At 39.8% G+C, this 17,505-nt stretch overlaps 1 protein-coding gene across 1 annotated transcript in view; it reads right to left on the minus strand.

Moving 5' to 3' along the window:
* The window catches only part of SMC6 (structural maintenance of chromosomes 6), a 1,850,548-nt gene that overhangs the window by 260,657 nt on the left and 1,572,386 nt on the right, over window positions 1-17,505 (minus strand). Inside the window, exon 22 of the mRNA XM_044068538.1 lies at window positions 3,400-3,545. Coding sequence (XP_043924473.1) covers window positions 3,400-3,545 — 146 coding nt within the window. The remainder of the gene's footprint in view (window positions 1-3,399; window positions 3,546-17,505) is intronic.

The following is a 17,505-nucleotide window of genomic DNA, read 5'->3' on the forward strand; positions in this document are numbered from 1 at the left end:
TCCAAATGGGAAGAAAACTCAAAACATCCCAGACAGATGATAGTTCATGACCACAGTCATAAATGCAGCAAGCAGCTGTTAGTGCCATCTTTTTGTCAACTAGCCCTCACTGGAGTTGGGGAGGAGGGCATTAAAGCATGCTTTAGGGCCTTCCTCAAGTGGTAAGGAGGCTTCCTCCTCTTGAATTTGGCCAACCTAGAAGAGAAAGAAATGTAAGAAACAGGAAAGGGATTCTGGTGCCCTTCTACAGAGACAAGGGCCTGTTTCTTCTTCAGGAGCAAATTTGCTAGGTCCTGGGCAGGTTGACCAAACAGCATCTCTACCATGAAGCACCCAAGATCTTGTCCTTCAGATTCTACTACTGGGAGGGCAACCTCAGCCACATCACCTTGCAGATACATCTCTGAGACTGCAGTTCTTGCCAAAAACATCATCAGTCAAAATTAAAAAGAAAACTGTACGTCTCCCAGGTATGCACAGCCCAGAAGGGTTTAGAATTTTTGCTTGGAAGCATTTACACAGGTAATTTTATGTCGCAAGCAGACTTCAGGCAATTTCTGCTCAAGCAGAAAGTAAATGATGGAAGTGAGGTGTGTGTGTTTGTGAGAGAAAGACAGGGAGCTGTCATTGGGAACATGATTTTTGGAACGTCAGACTTTAAGAATTTCCTACAGAGTACTTTGCCAGAAATGTAGGGGGAGTAAATGGTTGCAACTAAGGAAATGATTCTTTTGAGATAGGACACAAAATCTGAATTGCCTAGACAGAGGAAAGCCTTACTAAGTTTAATGCTACTGGTTGCCAAAAACACAATCAGCAGAAAATGGAAATCAAAATGTATACCATCTGTAAATGCAGTACTGAATATTGTAAAGGAGACAAAATAATTGGAGCTGGAATCTTTAAAAAGGTAAGGAGAAAATTACATAGACATAAATGGAATCTGAGGGAACAATTCATACAGAACAATGTTCAGGAGGAGAAATGAGGTTTAAATAAGTCAGGAACTGAGCAATTTATGTAATGCTGGAATAAATTGTTAAAAAGAAAACATATCTGTATACAGCATAAAAATAATGACAAATGTAATTATGGCTTCTTATCTTTTCTACTAATGTATGTGTTCAGCAGTTTCCAGATCCCTAACTATCAGGTCAACTCTTTATCAAGGAAGTAATTGACTAGGGTGGATGATTTTTCCAAAGGGTGCTATAATGCATTTCTTTACAATGAGTTTTAATCTGTGGGTTTGCTCCAGTCATTTGTGGTGTGTGGTGCAATGCTCTCCCATATTGGTGAGTATTAGGTTCAATATGTTTGAATCTCTGGTTGGCGTATGTGGTCCAGGGCATTAGTGTTGATAAAGTCCAGGAAACATGTCTGTGAGTTAGATGCAGTCTACATTTCCCAGTCTAGACAGGAACAGTTAAAGTCTCCATTGCATGAGGTATCTGGTGAGATGGTGAGCTTCTCTAGTAGATCTAAAGTAAGAGTTTAAAGCTATGTGGGTCATAGCGGGTGGCTGAGGATAAGAATGATCCCGCGCTAGCTGGCCTAGACATGGTAGGTAACCTTGTCTATGGAGACATGGATGAACTCCCGGGCATCATCCCGTTTAACCAACCTAGAGTTGTATTTGCTACTAATCTAGATTGAGACACCTCAACCTTTAGTTCCTGTCTGTTCTGCTGCTGCTATTCTTTCCCTATTAGGCCCATCATTAAAATAATGGTTCTAGTTAGAACAAACATCACAATACTTTGTAACTTAAGTGCCACAATGCATTTTCCACTAAATCTTACTGTAATTATGAGTAAACTACTTATTAACAATATACCTGCATAATTCTGTTGTATCACTTGCCAATCTAACTTAAGGGATAGTGTGGGATTAGTCCATAGACTTTAATGGACAGGGACCAATGCATGCTCTGTGGTGTGTCAATTAAAGTCTAAGAATGTCATGCACTCCTATGCTGACATCACTGAGGATAAAGTTCAATGAACTTTTCAATGATGTAACATGAAAAGCCTTACAATTTTACAAAGGAATTAACCTTAAGACTCAAATATAAAACAGACACAAATAGGAAGGAAATGCAGGGCAGCAATGGAGCCAGCTTTAAATATGTCTCCTTTGGCAAATCATACTTGTTATATGTTCTGACTTGTGTGTTGGACTGTGAGAAAGACCTTCCCAATGGCCCCCGGGAGAACATGTTTTTTTTGGGTACAAAATAAAGTCAAAAGCATTTCCCACCTTCACCTATGAGAAATGTTCGACATCTGGCACTTCCTGCAGCTGTTAACATTGTGCTCCTCTTACAACAGGGTACAGGTCAATTGCAGCACAGGTACTGGCTGGTAATGTGACAGTCACACAGATGTTTAGTATGCTGGTATTCAGGCAAGTGAATTCAGGACTTTTCCAAGTGTAGCAAGATCGAAATCTGTACTGTGTGAACAGCAAAGGCCTGGTCTGTTCAGGGGAGTACACATTTATGCAGCAGGTGTGCTACATCATGACACATTACATAAAAGTACAAAGACATCCATGAACACAAGATTTTGAAGGGAAAAAATGTTGAATTGTAATTGCTGCAGAAGTTGTACTCAGCCTAGGACCATCAAAGTGAGTCAGTGATGTTACATACAATGTTTCATCATCTTATCTAGGCCACACACCAGACAAACGTTTGCACATATAACCTGTTATCAAGCAACATAGATCCTTTCTATATTGTACAAAATAAGATTCAAGATCACCACCTGTTTAATCAGATCTTTGATCTACCACACTATATAGACTGCAGATAAAGTCTTAATGTGTTGGAAACTACTACTTTAGCATCAGCCACAAAACCTAAGATTCTCCTCTTCAAAAGCAACTTGAAATGCTGCATGGTTGTTGTTATTACTTCTTTTCATGGCTGAAGTTTTTCATGTGCACAATTCATGCTGTGGACCTCACCTGTTATATTATTTGGTTCCTATGTTTTTAATTCTCAGCAGTATATGTTCTGATGCTTTAAATTTCCTCTAACTAAGGTCTGTGTCACATATAATGGTTTATCAAAGAACAGTCACAAAGGCTGCTCTCTTTTTTGTCCTGTAAATTAACTATGCAGTCCAAATAAAGAAAAAAAATCTGTTCCCCTTATGTGCCACAATATGGCAGCAAATTCTATCCTGGTACATTGGTTATAAAGAAAAGTGAGCTAATAAAGTTTCAAAAGTATCACAATTACAAAGCTCAAAACTAATATTACAGACAGCTTAGTGAATAATCTAAGACTCTCTAATATTAGAGCAAGGGAAAGATACAGGACATTCATTTCTAAATGTAGTTTTTCTGGTGTCCTAAATACATTTCTACACCATATTGCAAAATGATGGTTACCTTATAATCTCTTCTCTGTTTCCATGGCGATGCTGTTCTGTACTGATCTTTTCTCTCAGACGATTAATCTCCAAATCAAGACTTCTGGCTGATTTATTAACTTGTAGCCTTTCTGGGTAGATCTGTTTAGCCAATGAAATCTTCTCCTATAAATGGACAACAAAACAAGTAACTTCAGGGCACTCTCCAAAATCTTAGCCTCAAAACAGGATTACAATTAATAATGTAGCTGAAATCAGGAGGTGCTCAAAATGATATTTCCAATCAGGAATAAAGAAACAAATGTTAACTAGCCAAGTAAGTTACTACACTTGAGTGAAAGTTAACCTGCTACTAAGGCTTTCTATTAACAATATTGCTGATTTGCCTAAAATGCTTCATTCACAACTGTAAAACTACTCAAACAGAGGAACACACTACATAAAATATTGTAAAAACTTGATTATTCTGAGTTGTGGGATGCAAACTATAGACACTGAACTGCAGAGTTCTCTCCACAAAAAAAAAAAAAGTGCCAATTTTTTTTTCATTCAACACAATTCTGACAGTAAGGCTTATTAAAATACTGTGGACATCACTGTAGTTGAGAACAAACATGGTGAGAAGTGGAGAACAGCTTATTTCGGAATAAAAAACGGAGTGTGTGAGAGACTGAGTAGTGGCCTGACCTGTACCTGGAGGTGATGAACCAAAAACTTTATCAAGACTTAATACCAAAGACTACAGAACTGCACTGGAAGGGAGTGATTTTACACGCTGTATGTATTTATCAGGATTGTTAGCTAGGCATGGTAGACATTTGGAAGCATGTGAGGACTGTGATTTTAGGCATGACCACTATGAAGCCATGGTGTTAGATAAGCAAACTGTGCATGAAGAAAGATCTAAGGTCATTTGAGGTCTTGGAGGCAGCTGACATTTAATGAACAACTTGTTTCTTTGGAAGATAAAACTAGATAAAATAATCTGTTGCTGAGTGTAGTACTGTAGGTGATAAAGTTAAGCACTGCTTGAATTTTGACAAAACAAAAATTGCACTTTGGACTGGTATTACAAAGAAAGTCATTGGCAAAAACAGATGCTTGTTTGCATTAGTCCTTAGATGAAAAGAGAAAATATCAGACATTTACAAATGAATCATCATTATAGAAGCCTAAACTATAAGTGTTTAGCCCCTCCTGCATGAGTCAACTTCTTGAAGCTTCAGGTGCCTCCCATTGCACTCCACCTGCCAGGAGCATGCAAAGAGCTCCACATAAAAGGCAGGTGTGGATGCTAAAAACTCCACTGCTTTTATGCCAGCAAAGCAAGAGTTTCTTCAGCAGTTCTCCTTGTTCCGTCAGTCAGCTGCAATTTTCCAGCTGGCAGATATGTCAGTGCTGAGGAAGCCTTCCTTTTAAAATTCTGTGCAAAACTTGCATTTATTTACAATAATTCTGTACCAATGCTTGGAAAACAAGGAGATAGTGAAGAGCCATTCATCTGCATAGAAGTGTACTGACAGTGCTACTGTGAACTTTTTGTGAGGCTAAAGTTGGACCAAGATCCTTGTTTATGTGTGTGTGTGTGTGTGGTATACTGGGAAAAGGGTACTTGTATGGGACATGCAGTGGTGTACTTATCTCACACCCACAAGTTATCCATCCTATATCCTTACCAGCTTTCTGAACTTATGCAATCGGCTTTCTGATCCTCATTCCCAGCTTACCTATGGAACAGCTGCGGGACCCCATGACATTACCTTCCCTAGAACATAAAAGGCAACAGCCTCTAGGACTTGTCAGGATCATTCTTTGCCTCAGCCACTACTGAGCAACTCAGCTGTGGCCATTTGTTATTTTAAGACCACCCTGCAACTTTCCTCAATCCTCCTGATGTAGCACATTTGCAGCGACCAAAGACTGGGGGATAGCCACACCATCTGCAGCTGTAGAGAAGCACAGGGCAGGTCAGGGAGAACCACTTTTCTTGCTGGCCAGGCAAAGGGCTGAAGGGTCTTCACTTTGCTGGGAAAGAGAGTGTTAAGGCTGGGACCCAGTGTACCTTCTGCTTTCTCCATACCAAGGCAAGCTACAGGCAAAAAATGAAAAAAAAAATCCTTACAATTCTGTCAAAAACTTCAAGTCAGGGGAACAATCTTGGCAGGAAGAAGGGTGTACCTTACAGCATTCTACCCAGTCACAGCTTTCAGATTTTGAAGAAAACATACATGTTGACTTCCCTATTAAAGAAATCTCCTTCACAGAGATTTTATCTAAAAAGATGGAATTTTTTCCCCACTGGGAGCAGATTGACACCTTTATTGCACAAAAATGTATTATGATTAAATTACAGTTGCCTAAAGCTATACCTATTCCTCCTGTTTTGCCTGCCTTAGAAATGTTTTTCTTACTACAGCCGGTACACCTGATTCACAGTCTTCAACTTCCAAGAGGTGGAATAGGTTACATAAGGTACCCAGTCACACAAGTAGCTCTTTTTTAATCCTAGGGCAGAACCAGTAGTCACTGGTCTCTCAAAATGTGCTGCTGCCAAAGAGGTGACTGCTTTTAACCCATTCCTTCTGATAAAGAGGTAAAAAGCAAGAGATAATATGGGGAAGAAAATGTATTCTTTGAGTACTTACTTTCAGGAATTTAAATTATCAGTTAACCTTCCCGCTGAGGTAAACGTTCTTTAAATGTTTCTGTGACCACTGTTTCTCAAGTAACAAAACATATTCTAAAGTGTGCTTATGATGTCCCTAATTCTGCTTCCAGATCAATTTTAAGATGAAGTCAAATCTAATACTTTAAATTCTCCCTCAGATAAAGGCTCTCTTTTTGGCCCTTCTGTAGTTGATGTGCTTTAGAAGTACGAAGAAATGGGAAAACGGATTCAGACAGATTTCTTTTTAACCCTCCTTTTTTAAACAAAATAGCAGTTTTGCCCTTACGTTACCCATTTCCCAACAGTTTAAACAGCAAGGGGCCAGTACTCAAGGAGGGAAACAAAGGAAAGAAGCTCTAAATAGAATGGAAAAGCCTCAACAAATCAAGGACAGATGTCCCAGTTTACATGACTATCTGCTGGTTCAGTTTCCCTTCCTCCCCAACAACGGCAACCTTTCCAAGTGCCTCAGATCTCAGCTTCCTTTTTGACATCAGATAATCTGGTGGGTTCTGGTTATAATTCAACAAGGACATTCTGGCAATGGGAATTACTTTCTCCCTTCTAGGGAATTCCCATTTGAGTAGAAAACCAGAGAAAGTACAACTGTGTAGTGTATAGATCCTACTTAACCACTGTTGCAACACAGATGTCCTGCTGAGGACAGCAGCATGGCTGAACAGTATAGCAAAGTCTTGGGCCCTTTTAAATGCTGTACATCAGACATATGTCCTATGTCCGATGCATAAGGTACATAAGTGATGTACGAGAGCCAAATCCTCAGAACTGAGCTACCCCTGAAGAACAGGAACAGTCAACGAGGAAGAAAAGAAAGATGGTACATGTATATCCGGAAAGGAGAAAAAGAAGACTTCTCAGCAAGAGGAAGAAAACACAACAGGGTGAAGGAAGAATGGATGCAACAGTGATAAGTAGGGCATCTACTTTTATGATTAGTTTTTACACAACTGTACTATGTGCTTTCTGTTGCAGTATTCTTTACAATAGGAACAGTACTATAGCTATTGTAAAAGACAGGCGGAGGAAGAAGGAACTGAGGAACCCTACAAAAACCTATGGAGGATGGACCTAGCATAACCAGCTCTGGCCCTAGAAATAGCAGCCAACTTTTAAGTGCTTAGTAAAAGTATGCATAAAAGACTAAGTAGAAGCTTCCAAACTGGACCTAGCTATGAGACCTTTGAAAAAAAGCTCGAGAACAGGCAACTGCCCTAGAAAAATGAACAAGAACAAAAGAAGGAAGTTGTTTGTTATGAAAAGTATAACAAAAAGAAATGGCTTTACAAATACAAGAAATGCTTTGGTTTAAAATTGCCAAACCCAATGTACTGCCCTGAAAAGAAAGAAAAAAAAAGTTTCTCACATTTCCAAATACTTTTAGTTTTAAGTCTAAACAATATCTGCATTGTCTATGCCAATCAAAAGAATGAAGAATTGTTTCACTACTACTTTGACGAGAAGGAAAGAAAGAAAAAAGATGTATGGTCCGATTCAAAGACACATAATTGACGGCTTTTGACATAAAAAGAATGACTGCATCTAATAGAGACACTGTCTCTGTGAAACAACAGAAGAGGAGGAACTGTCTTAAGTGCCTGAAGTTCAGAGATTCTCTTGGAAGAAGTTAGAGCCGCTAACAGGACAGTTTTACTAGTACAGAGTTTTAAGGAGGAAGTTGCTGCTGGTTCAAAAGTTAGCTGAGTAAATTTTTCAGGGTCCCAATGAGGAGGAATCTGCCTTCTTGGAAGCCTAATATGAAGGATGCATTTTAGGAACTGTTTAACCTCAAACCTAGAGGAAAGTGGTACATCCACAGGAAGACGAGCAGAAATGGCTGACAAATGAGGCTTAACAGAAAAATATACCAGACTAGATTTGATCAACACACACACACACAAGTAAGAATCTCCACTAAAAGGGGCCCTGCTCAAAAGGGGCTCAGTATTGTGACATCAACAAGAAAATCTTTTCCACTTCACAATATCAGATTGCCTCCTGCAAAAGCTGAAGAACGTCCTCAGAAAACTGGTGTCTAAATGGAATCAAACCCCCTATAACCCAGAGAGTCAACTGTAGGGTGAGAAGATGAAGGTGAATTAGAGAGCCCTTGACCTGTGTGAGTAGATCCAGTCTGTGGGCAAAGTGCGATGATTGCCCCTAGCCAGATGAAAAAGAAGGGGAAACAACTGCTATTGAGGCCAAAAGGGAGTCAACATGATTTTGGGCCTGTCCTACATGATCTTGTGTAGGTCTTTTGGTAATAGAGAGAGAGAGAGGATAGACACTCTGGAACAGAACTTGAAAAATCATCTGTTCTGAGGGGAGGCAAAAATCTCAACTGGAGGAGAACCCCACCGATGGACAATGTCCAGAAAAATCTGTGAAGCATCCATTTGTGAGGATCTGCTCTGGACCTGCTCAGATCATCTGCCACAACACTGTATTCTGAGGATGCATAGACCCCTTGAAGAAACAAGTGATGAAAGAGTTCAAAATCTCATTTTATGAAGGCTAGTCAGCAAACATAGCAAGACTCCGTTCTCCCCCATTTGTTTATGTACCACATGGCAGTGGTGTGTCTGTGAAAACTCTTAGTGGACCTGGGTACAAAGGTAATGCAGAGCCTTAACATCCAGGATAAGAGCTTTCATTTCCTTGATGTTGATATGATCTTTTACTTCCTGTGATGGTTAAACCACCTGGGTCCTGATGTGGTTGGAAGAAGCCCCCAGACAGATGTGAAGCTTCTTTAAACAGCTCCTGAATAGGGGAAAGTACCTGAAAGGGAAGATCTGGATTCAGAGAAATCTGGTTGATCCACCATAGAAATTCCTTCACTGGGAAAGGCGAGAGAGGAATGGGAAAGTCCAGAGACTGACACTGTCATCAGATACCACTGGAACTTTGTCATATGGAGTCTGGCACAAGTAATCATTGGAATAGTGGATGCCATTGATGCCATTACCCCCAGAGCTGTTAGAAACTCTCTATCATTCTCTCTTGCAAAGGAAGAAGGAACTGAAAGAAAACTGGCAAATACAGGAACTTCTGAGGAGGAAGAAAAGCCATCATACTAAGAGCCTGAATCCTACACTCAAAGAAAACCTAGTCCTGAGAAGAAGTCAGAATAGACTTCTTTAGACTGAGGGTGAAGCCCACATTGCAAAGAAGCAGCATTGTGAAGTCTAGGTCCTGCAGAAGAATCTGCAGAGAGGAGGCCTGAGTTAGAAGGCCATCCAGATAAGGAAAAAATCTGAACACCGTGGAGCCTGCAAAAGGCTACAACAGGCTAAATATTTTGTAAAAAAAAAAGACACAGGGTAAAGCAGAAAACTGATAATGAAAGGAAGATACAGAGAAATGTAAACATTTCCTGAAAATACAGAGTATAAAAATATGTAGATAAGCACACTACTGGTCCAGAGGTACCAGAAAAGCCTAAGAAAGAAGCATAGTGAATAAAGACTGGTATGCCAATATTTAGAAAGTAGGATGTTTCAGAAAGGTATTGAGAAAGGAGAGGTCTAGAATGGGCCTCCAAGATCTCTCCTGCCTTGGAACCAAAAAGCTACTGGAGTAGAAACCTTTGCTCCTCTGGTTAGGAGGCACTAATTAAACTGTACCTTGAGCAAAGAGGGCTTGAAGAGGAGGAAGAAAATGAGTCAACTGGCAAGAATGGGGTTGAGGAATCTCTGAAAAGGGAGGAAGAGACTTCCACATCATGAAATAACCATTGTGAACTACTGAGAGAACCCAAGCGCCTGTGGTGATCCGTTGCCAACAGAAAAACAGAGTTAACTTTTATAAAAGAGGAAGATTGTCAAATAAAAGGTGACTTCTCCAGAAAGACTTCTGTCCCCTGGGAACTTGAGCAAGTTTCTCAAAAAAAACTCTATGAACGACTTCTGTTCTTTAAAGTCTGTTTATGATGTGTATGCACAAAAGGTGACTTACAGGGGTAACTACAATGACATTTATAAGTAGGTAAGAGGATAATTTGTTTAAGGTCTTGCACAAATTTCCCTTTGTCTTCTGAAGCTTTAAAAAGATCTGCAGCAGCAAAGCCAAATAATTTATTACACTACGGGTATCTAAATAAGTCCAATAATGTTGCCTTGATATTCTCTGTAAGGGACTGAAGCCTAAGCCAGGATTACCTTCTGATGACTGACCCTGACACAGCCGCTCTAGAAGTATCAGCAGCATCATAGCTGCATTTGATGGAATGGTGAGCTATTTGGGAAGCAGAACTCAGTAAAGAGAGAGCTGAAGTCTTATAGTCAAGACTTGGGCATGTCAGCCAACACTGACCCCCAACTTTGTTACCAGAAATATCATGCGTGTCTGGTAACTGATGGCCCTGGAAGCTAAGGAAATACAAGTAAACACCCTCCTTACCATACTTATCCATCACTCTACTATCCTTGTCTGACATCAAGTAGATTTGTCAGTTGAATGGGAAATCACAGAAGGGTCTAATGAGGTATTCTTATGCAACAATTTCTGAGCCTCAGGAACCTTATAGAACCTGTTTTTTTAGGAAAAGAGGGCTGAGACTTGGGGCGGGGGGCTTGGGAAGCAAAACTATAAGTGTTAAGAAGAGCTTCCAAAACAGGAGGGACTGCAGAAAGTCTGGGATAAATCATTTGTAAGACAGCATAGTATCTCTTCTGGCTGTCAGACATCTAGGCACTTTCCCAATGAAAATGTTTCATTATTTTAATAATGGTACCCCCAAAAGAAAATTCTAAACCTGGGAAGTCAGGGGAAAGTATCCTCTTCACCAGACCACAAAGCCACAGGAATCTGGGAGGAATAAGCCAAAATTCCTCTCAGCATCAAAATCTTCACCCTCATCAGAAGAATCAGAATCCTTAGGTCTTTTAGTGGAAGAAGGGGGAAAACCAACAGAAGAAGGGACTGACAAACCTTGAGGAGGCTTTCAAGCCATAGCAGCTTTAAAAAGGTCTTGGAAGAAGTTTTAACATTCCTTTTGGGGGGTCTTTAGCAAAATAAGCCATATGTCTATTTTTTTTTTTTTTACAGGAACATCAGCCCTTACAAACTTAGAGGAGGTTCTGAACTCTGCCTTACCTGTGTAAGAGAACCTGGTATTTCTTCCCTTACAAGTATTTGTGGAATCCGCTATTCCCTTCAGAAATTAAGCAGCCGTGTTTCTACCTTCTCATCCACAAATGGTGTTGGGTAAGTCTCAGATGATGTGTGAACTGCACGCCCCATGTCAGCCTCCAATGGGGTTATGACCAAGGGAGAAGACATCGGAACAGACTGGAGTTTGGTCTCTTCATTTGACAGACACACCTGGAAGAGGCTTGACAGCAGAGGCCGCTGGTCGTAATTTATTCAATTTCTTTTTCGAAGGTAGCTAGATATCAGGGCAGGCTGATTCAGAAGCCATGGTCTCTTCAGCAAGTAATTTCAACTGCTGATTCTCTAAATAGACAGAAAGGGAAGAAAGACTGTGTGCATGGTCTTAGGAAGAAATGCCTGACAAATATTATATTGTTTGTGTTCGTGGCCTGCACCCAAACAAAAAAAGGCACTTCTCATGTCTATCCCTATGGAGAATCTGCCTCCCACACTCACATTTCCACTCTCTGGATGATCTTGTATGCTTCAGGAAAACAAACAATGAAAAACACGGTGTTCATAGGTTTTATCAGACTTCTGACATTTTGGATCTTATTTACTTTCTGTAATCTGTCTTTCATTGATTTTAATATGTCTGTCTACCTGAGGGCACATTCTTTGTTCTCTGTTTCCTGTGGGCATTCTACAGAAAGTTCCAGAACGTCTTCCTGTGACATAGCCTCTTCACCTGCATCCTGTGTCACCTGTTGCTCTTTCATATGGGAATGCATTGGCCCATCACGCCACACTGCATGCATCACAGTTGCCACTGTTTCTGCTCCTTCCTTATGCAACTCCAACTGGACTTTTATACTTGTTTCCTACTGAAGGCTCCACAGCATCATCATGTGGCAAGCAATCAGATGCTTCCCATTCCACCTGTTTCTCCTTAATCTGGGGGCTCATTGTTCCATCACGTTACCAGAGTTGGATTTTCTACACTAAATCCTTTGTTCGCAGGTAATTCATAACTTCAGTTTCTATTTTTTTTTTAACTTCTCCATTACTAATCCTCCTGTCTTCTTTCCTCCTTTGTTGTCTTATTTTTTTGTGTTGTGAAATTTTCCATATCAGGGTGCCTTTGCCTATATTTCTCTTCAGATATCTTTGTAGCTGCTTTTTTTGCATTGATTAGTTTGACTTTCTCCTTTGCATAAATATTGCACCATATCACATCTTTTTTCTTTCCTATGTCCATATTTCTTTTTCATACCTTTCAACAACCTCTGGGTTTTGTTTTCTATATTTTCGCACTCTGTCACTTCTTTTTCCAGATGACCCAAAGTTTCTTTGTCTATGTAATGCTTTTCATGGATCTGTTGTACTAATGAACATACATTTTTATTTGAAGCTTTTGATGGTTTTCCGTGTGCAAGTATTTTTCTTTCTTCTAATGTCTGTCTTAATCTTACTGAATAGTTTCTATCTGGAAATACTGGGCTTCTTACATAATAGTAACAATACATTATTTCTTCCTTATCATCAACACTCCACTCTATCATATTTATGGCTCTTTTTGGCCTATCAACTTTTTTGTGGACTACTACTTCCTTCTAGAATGGGGGGGCTTACCCCACTGAAGCACTGCAGGAATGTTTCTGTGTCCTGAGGACTCTACACTGCCATTTTTTCCAGTACTGGCACCAATGTGCATATCAAAATTAGACACTTTTTTTATCTTAGGACTTGTGCACCTAGTTGTCTTTTTATTTTTTTAATCCACCTCTCTCCATGATATATACTATATAAAATACAGTATATATATCAGTGCCTTGGTGAACTTTTGTAAAAACAGAGCCCACCACAAAAAAAGTATTCACCAAGACCTGAGGATGGTTTCACTTTCAGCAAAACAACTCTCTTTTTCTTGCTGATTTCATCATCTCTCCAGTGGACCCTAATCTACCCATATAGCTTGGGCTACTGCAGTGGAGATTTATTTATAAACTTAGTACAGTTGTGCAAGTAAACTTACCATTATGGTAAATGTTCTAATGGATTGCTTTTGCAACAGCCATTCCTCCCTCTCTCCACCCCCCTTTTCCTGATGTTCCTCAGTTATGTCACCTACAAGTGGTTATTTTCACCCTTCTGTATATAACTTTGATTATAATTTGCTTTGTTTCCTAGTACATGTGCTCAGGGTTTTTGCTCTTAAGCTTTTTGTGATTCACCTGCCTTTTATATGGAATGTCCTGTGCTCTCCTGGCAGGTGGAGCAAGGGGAAGGTGCCCAAAGCTTTCAAAAGCTGGCCAGTGCAGGGGAGGGGAACCTATATAGCTTGGGCTAATGAAAAGGCAATCCATTAATACATCAACTGTTATGCCAAGTTTACTGTACATTCAGTTTGTAACATGGTATGAAATGGAGCAAGACTTGCGGCAACTATGGCAACAAATCAAATGATTTACTGTGAAAGGGCGACCAATTATTGGTCATTAATTTCTATAAACTACAGCAGAGATACTGGTGGTTCCTACTGAAAAGTGTGTTCTGTGCAGTTTGTTTTTATTTTTTTGACTGAATAATTTTAGTATATCCTGTTTCGATGAGGCATGTACAATGCTATTTCAAAGCTAACTGCCTTGCTTTTGCCTTCCATGAAGATTGTGTAAAGCTGTTATGAGGAATGAAATCTTCCAAACGGCAAAAAGGCACTTTTATCTTTTCTAAGTAATGGCTGGTCAAGGTTTGCTGATATTATTTTTAGTTAATGAACAATGTGGCTTCTAATTCTTCACTAGGAAATCACTGTTATATTTCTAATTGGAAACCGTGAACTGCAGATGATTTAGCAGAGTGCAGCAGATGCATTTTCTGCATTCCTTTTATAGACCAGCATGAAACAATTTTTGCTCATGTCACAGGTACTAGTCAACAGTTTATTAAAAAAAGCATAACAATGTGCAAACCTAACACAGCATTCAAAACAGGCACCCACCCATTTTCACACCATAATGATCCTTTAACTACTACAAAACACGCTGGCTACCAAAGACAGAGCTGCACACTTCAATGACACACAAAGGTACCCCATTAATCTCCCTAAAAGAGAAGTAACTTGCTATTTACTGCAAATACGGATACACTAAAAATCCAACCTACTGTGATTACTACACATCAGAGTGATTATACTATAAACCTACAGTTCAGGGCAGAGACAGCACCTATCATGTACCACCGTCTATGGTTTCAGGATTTCAGTGGTTAAGGAAAAGCCCAAACCTGTGGGAACTTTTTTGCCCCAAAAGGTAGGAGCCACCTAGCAGGTCCCTAAGGTTAGGGGCCTAAGCTCAGGGACTACTGAGTATGGCCCAAGGAGAAGGGAACAACTTGGAACTAGAAAGAAGAAAAAACACCCCAATTCCAGAGGCAAGAGGGGGAAGGAGGGAGGAAAAGAATACTGAAACAGTGATTAAACGCTAACATTTACGATAAGTGCACACAAATATACCATGTTCTTTGTATTTCACTGTTGCAGTCCTAACTAACGGGATGACTTCCAAAGCAGAAAGGAGGCTGGATGGAAAGGTTAATGAGAGGAAGGGATGCTCTGCAAGATGGCAGTGGCAAACCCTGCTCTGGACTTGGAGAAAATTGGGAGATAAGAAGGTCGGGAGATAATAATGTTTGTTAAAGATATGCCTAGAGGACCAAGTAGCAGCTTTCAAAATGTACTTAGTGGCCACCCCTTTAAGAAAGGCAACAGATGTAGCAGTAGTCCTACTGGAGTGTGTCTTCACAGGGTCTGCAGGCTTCTTTCCATGGTGGTTGTAGCAAAACAAGACAGTGGGAAATCCATTTGTTGACCGATTGTTTAGAAACCAGTCTCTCCTCAGAACTACAGGCAAAGGCCACAAAAAGCTGGTCTGACTTCCTGACATTCTTCGTTCTATCCAAGTAGTACCGCAGTTGCCTATGTACAAGAAAGGAGGATTCTTTCTCCCTTGTTTTGAGGGTTAGAAAAGAATGTAGGCAAGTATATGGTCTACTTTAAAGAAATCTCTTTCACCATCTTAGGCCTAAGAGAGACTCTGGGTGGAAAATGATGAAATGTTCCACCACACAAGGCCTGATGTTCTGAAACCCTTTTAGCTGAAGTAATGGCTAGCAGGAAAGCTGTCTTCCAGGACAGGAATTTTATATCTGTGGAAGCAGCTGGCTGGAAAGGTGGAAGGGTGAGCTTTTCCAGAATGAAACTGAGGTCTCACAGGGGAACAGGAGGTTTCATGAGGGAACGAATGTGGATAAACCCTCTCAGGAATTGTTTTATGAGAGTATGGGAAAAGAGAGGAGGCTGAGAATGCAGATAAGCTGAAATAGCTGAAGTGTGGATTTTTATTGAGGAATAAGACAGTCCTTTTTCAAAAACGCCTGATACGTATGAAAGGATCTAAAGCAACTGAGCTTGCCAAGGGCTTGTCTCTGACATTAGTCAAGTAACACAATAGGGTACTTAAAAACCAAAAAATAAGTGAAGAAATTCAAGTAATCACCAGCCAGGAAACCTTTATTTCAAATATCCTCAACATCTGACATTCTTTAAAAAAATCTTGATCTTGTGATGTCGTGCGGCTTATGCGAAAATATTGCCCCTTAATAATATTTTTCTGGGAAACAGGATGATCACTACCATAACTAATGCAAGTATTAGAAAATGTAGGTTTTCAGTAAACAACAGATTTAAACCCATTATCAATACTAGATACAGTCATATCCAAATAAATACATGAATGTGTTGAAATATGATGAGTAAACTGGAGAAAATTAGTTTGTTTCAAATAAACCATAAACTGTTCCAGTTGAATCATATCTGATGTCCAAAAAATACAAATGTCATCCAGGTAGCGAACATATAAATTCCAATATTGTGCATAAATACAATTATGTATGTACTTTTTCTCCCAGACTGACAAAATAATATCTGCATAAGTAGGGGAGCAGCTAGCTCCTATGGCAACCCCTTGTTCTTGCCAAAAAACCTGTCCTTTAAAACATAAAAAATTATTTGAAAGTACCAAATCCGCTAGTTCTAAACAAAGAAAGACATCATTTTCAGAAATACTGGACCGCATTCCAAGTGCTTCTTCCAACCATGATAATCCTATATTTATTTATTTGCAATATGATTAACGGGGAAGTCCACTGGGCCGAATTGACCCATTTTCAGTGGAGGCCCGGGGAGAAAAGGTCCAAGATGCATTATACAATTTAGATACAAATGATAGTTAATAATAAAGATCTTATGTAGAATAGCGACTCATAAATGCAGTCACTATCGTTCATAGTTAACAAATTCATTAAGCTTGAAGGTAGGGGATCACAGTTTCATTTGAGGAAAACAGATATGGGTTAGGTGTGGAAACAGTTTGCATACAAACCTTTTAAGAAAATGTAAATACGCTTTACATACACACATCAACAGTAGAATGCTATTTACAATATTTACAAGGTTGGGCTGTGCGAAGGTAGCTGTAGGAGGTGACAGCTTAGAGAGAAGCTATAGAAATTGTTGACAGCTTAGATAGGCTCATAGGAAGATAACTATGAGAGTTGTAGAGCTTGGGAACCAGAGTGAGAACCCCCTTGGATTAGGTTGGGTGAAGGCAGGTACATTTCCATTTAGTGGACAAGTGTTTGAATAGTTGGGTTTTGAAGTTTTCTGAGTTTGGTATGGTTATTAGTCTGGAGGGAAGGGAATTCCATTTTTTCCCTAGTGAGAAAGATAGGAGAAGTTGGCCAGCAGGACGTTTAGGTTTATGGATAGTAATTAAGTTCTGATTTTCAGATCTGAGAGCTCTGTTGGGTGTATAAGGGGGAAGGATGTTAGTTAGAGTGGGACATTTTGTTGGGTGAAATATGAGTCTATACGAAGTAGTGAGTTGGAGATAGTCTAGGTAGTTTGGAAGTTCAAGCCAATTCAGGGATTATAGTGTTAGGCAGTGATGGTGGTATTTTTAGATTTAGAGGCAAATTTAGAGATTTTGTTGTAGCAGTTTTCTAGTTTAGAGGTGATAGAGGAGGACAGGTTGGTTAGGAGAGGGGCTCCGTATAATAAGGAAGGAAGAAGATAAGTCGAGGCCAGAGTTTGCCTGGTAGACTTGGAGAGAAAGCGATTAGTTCTGTACAGCATACCTAGCTTTTGGTGAGTTTTCTTAATATTTTGTTGAATATTGAGGTGTTCCTCTACAGTAATGCCAAGTAGTTTGGCAGAGGGGACTACTTCTATAGGTGAGTTGGTTTGACTACAGACTTTGAAGTTGTTTTTATCATAGGAGAGGGTCT

Source organism: Protopterus annectens, chromosome 1.part0 (assembly GCF_019279795.1).
Source record: "Protopterus annectens isolate FY-2018-M chromosome 1.part0, PAN1.0, whole genome shotgun sequence".
NCBI lineage: Eukaryota > Metazoa > Chordata > Ceratodontiformes > Protopteridae > Protopterus > Protopterus annectens.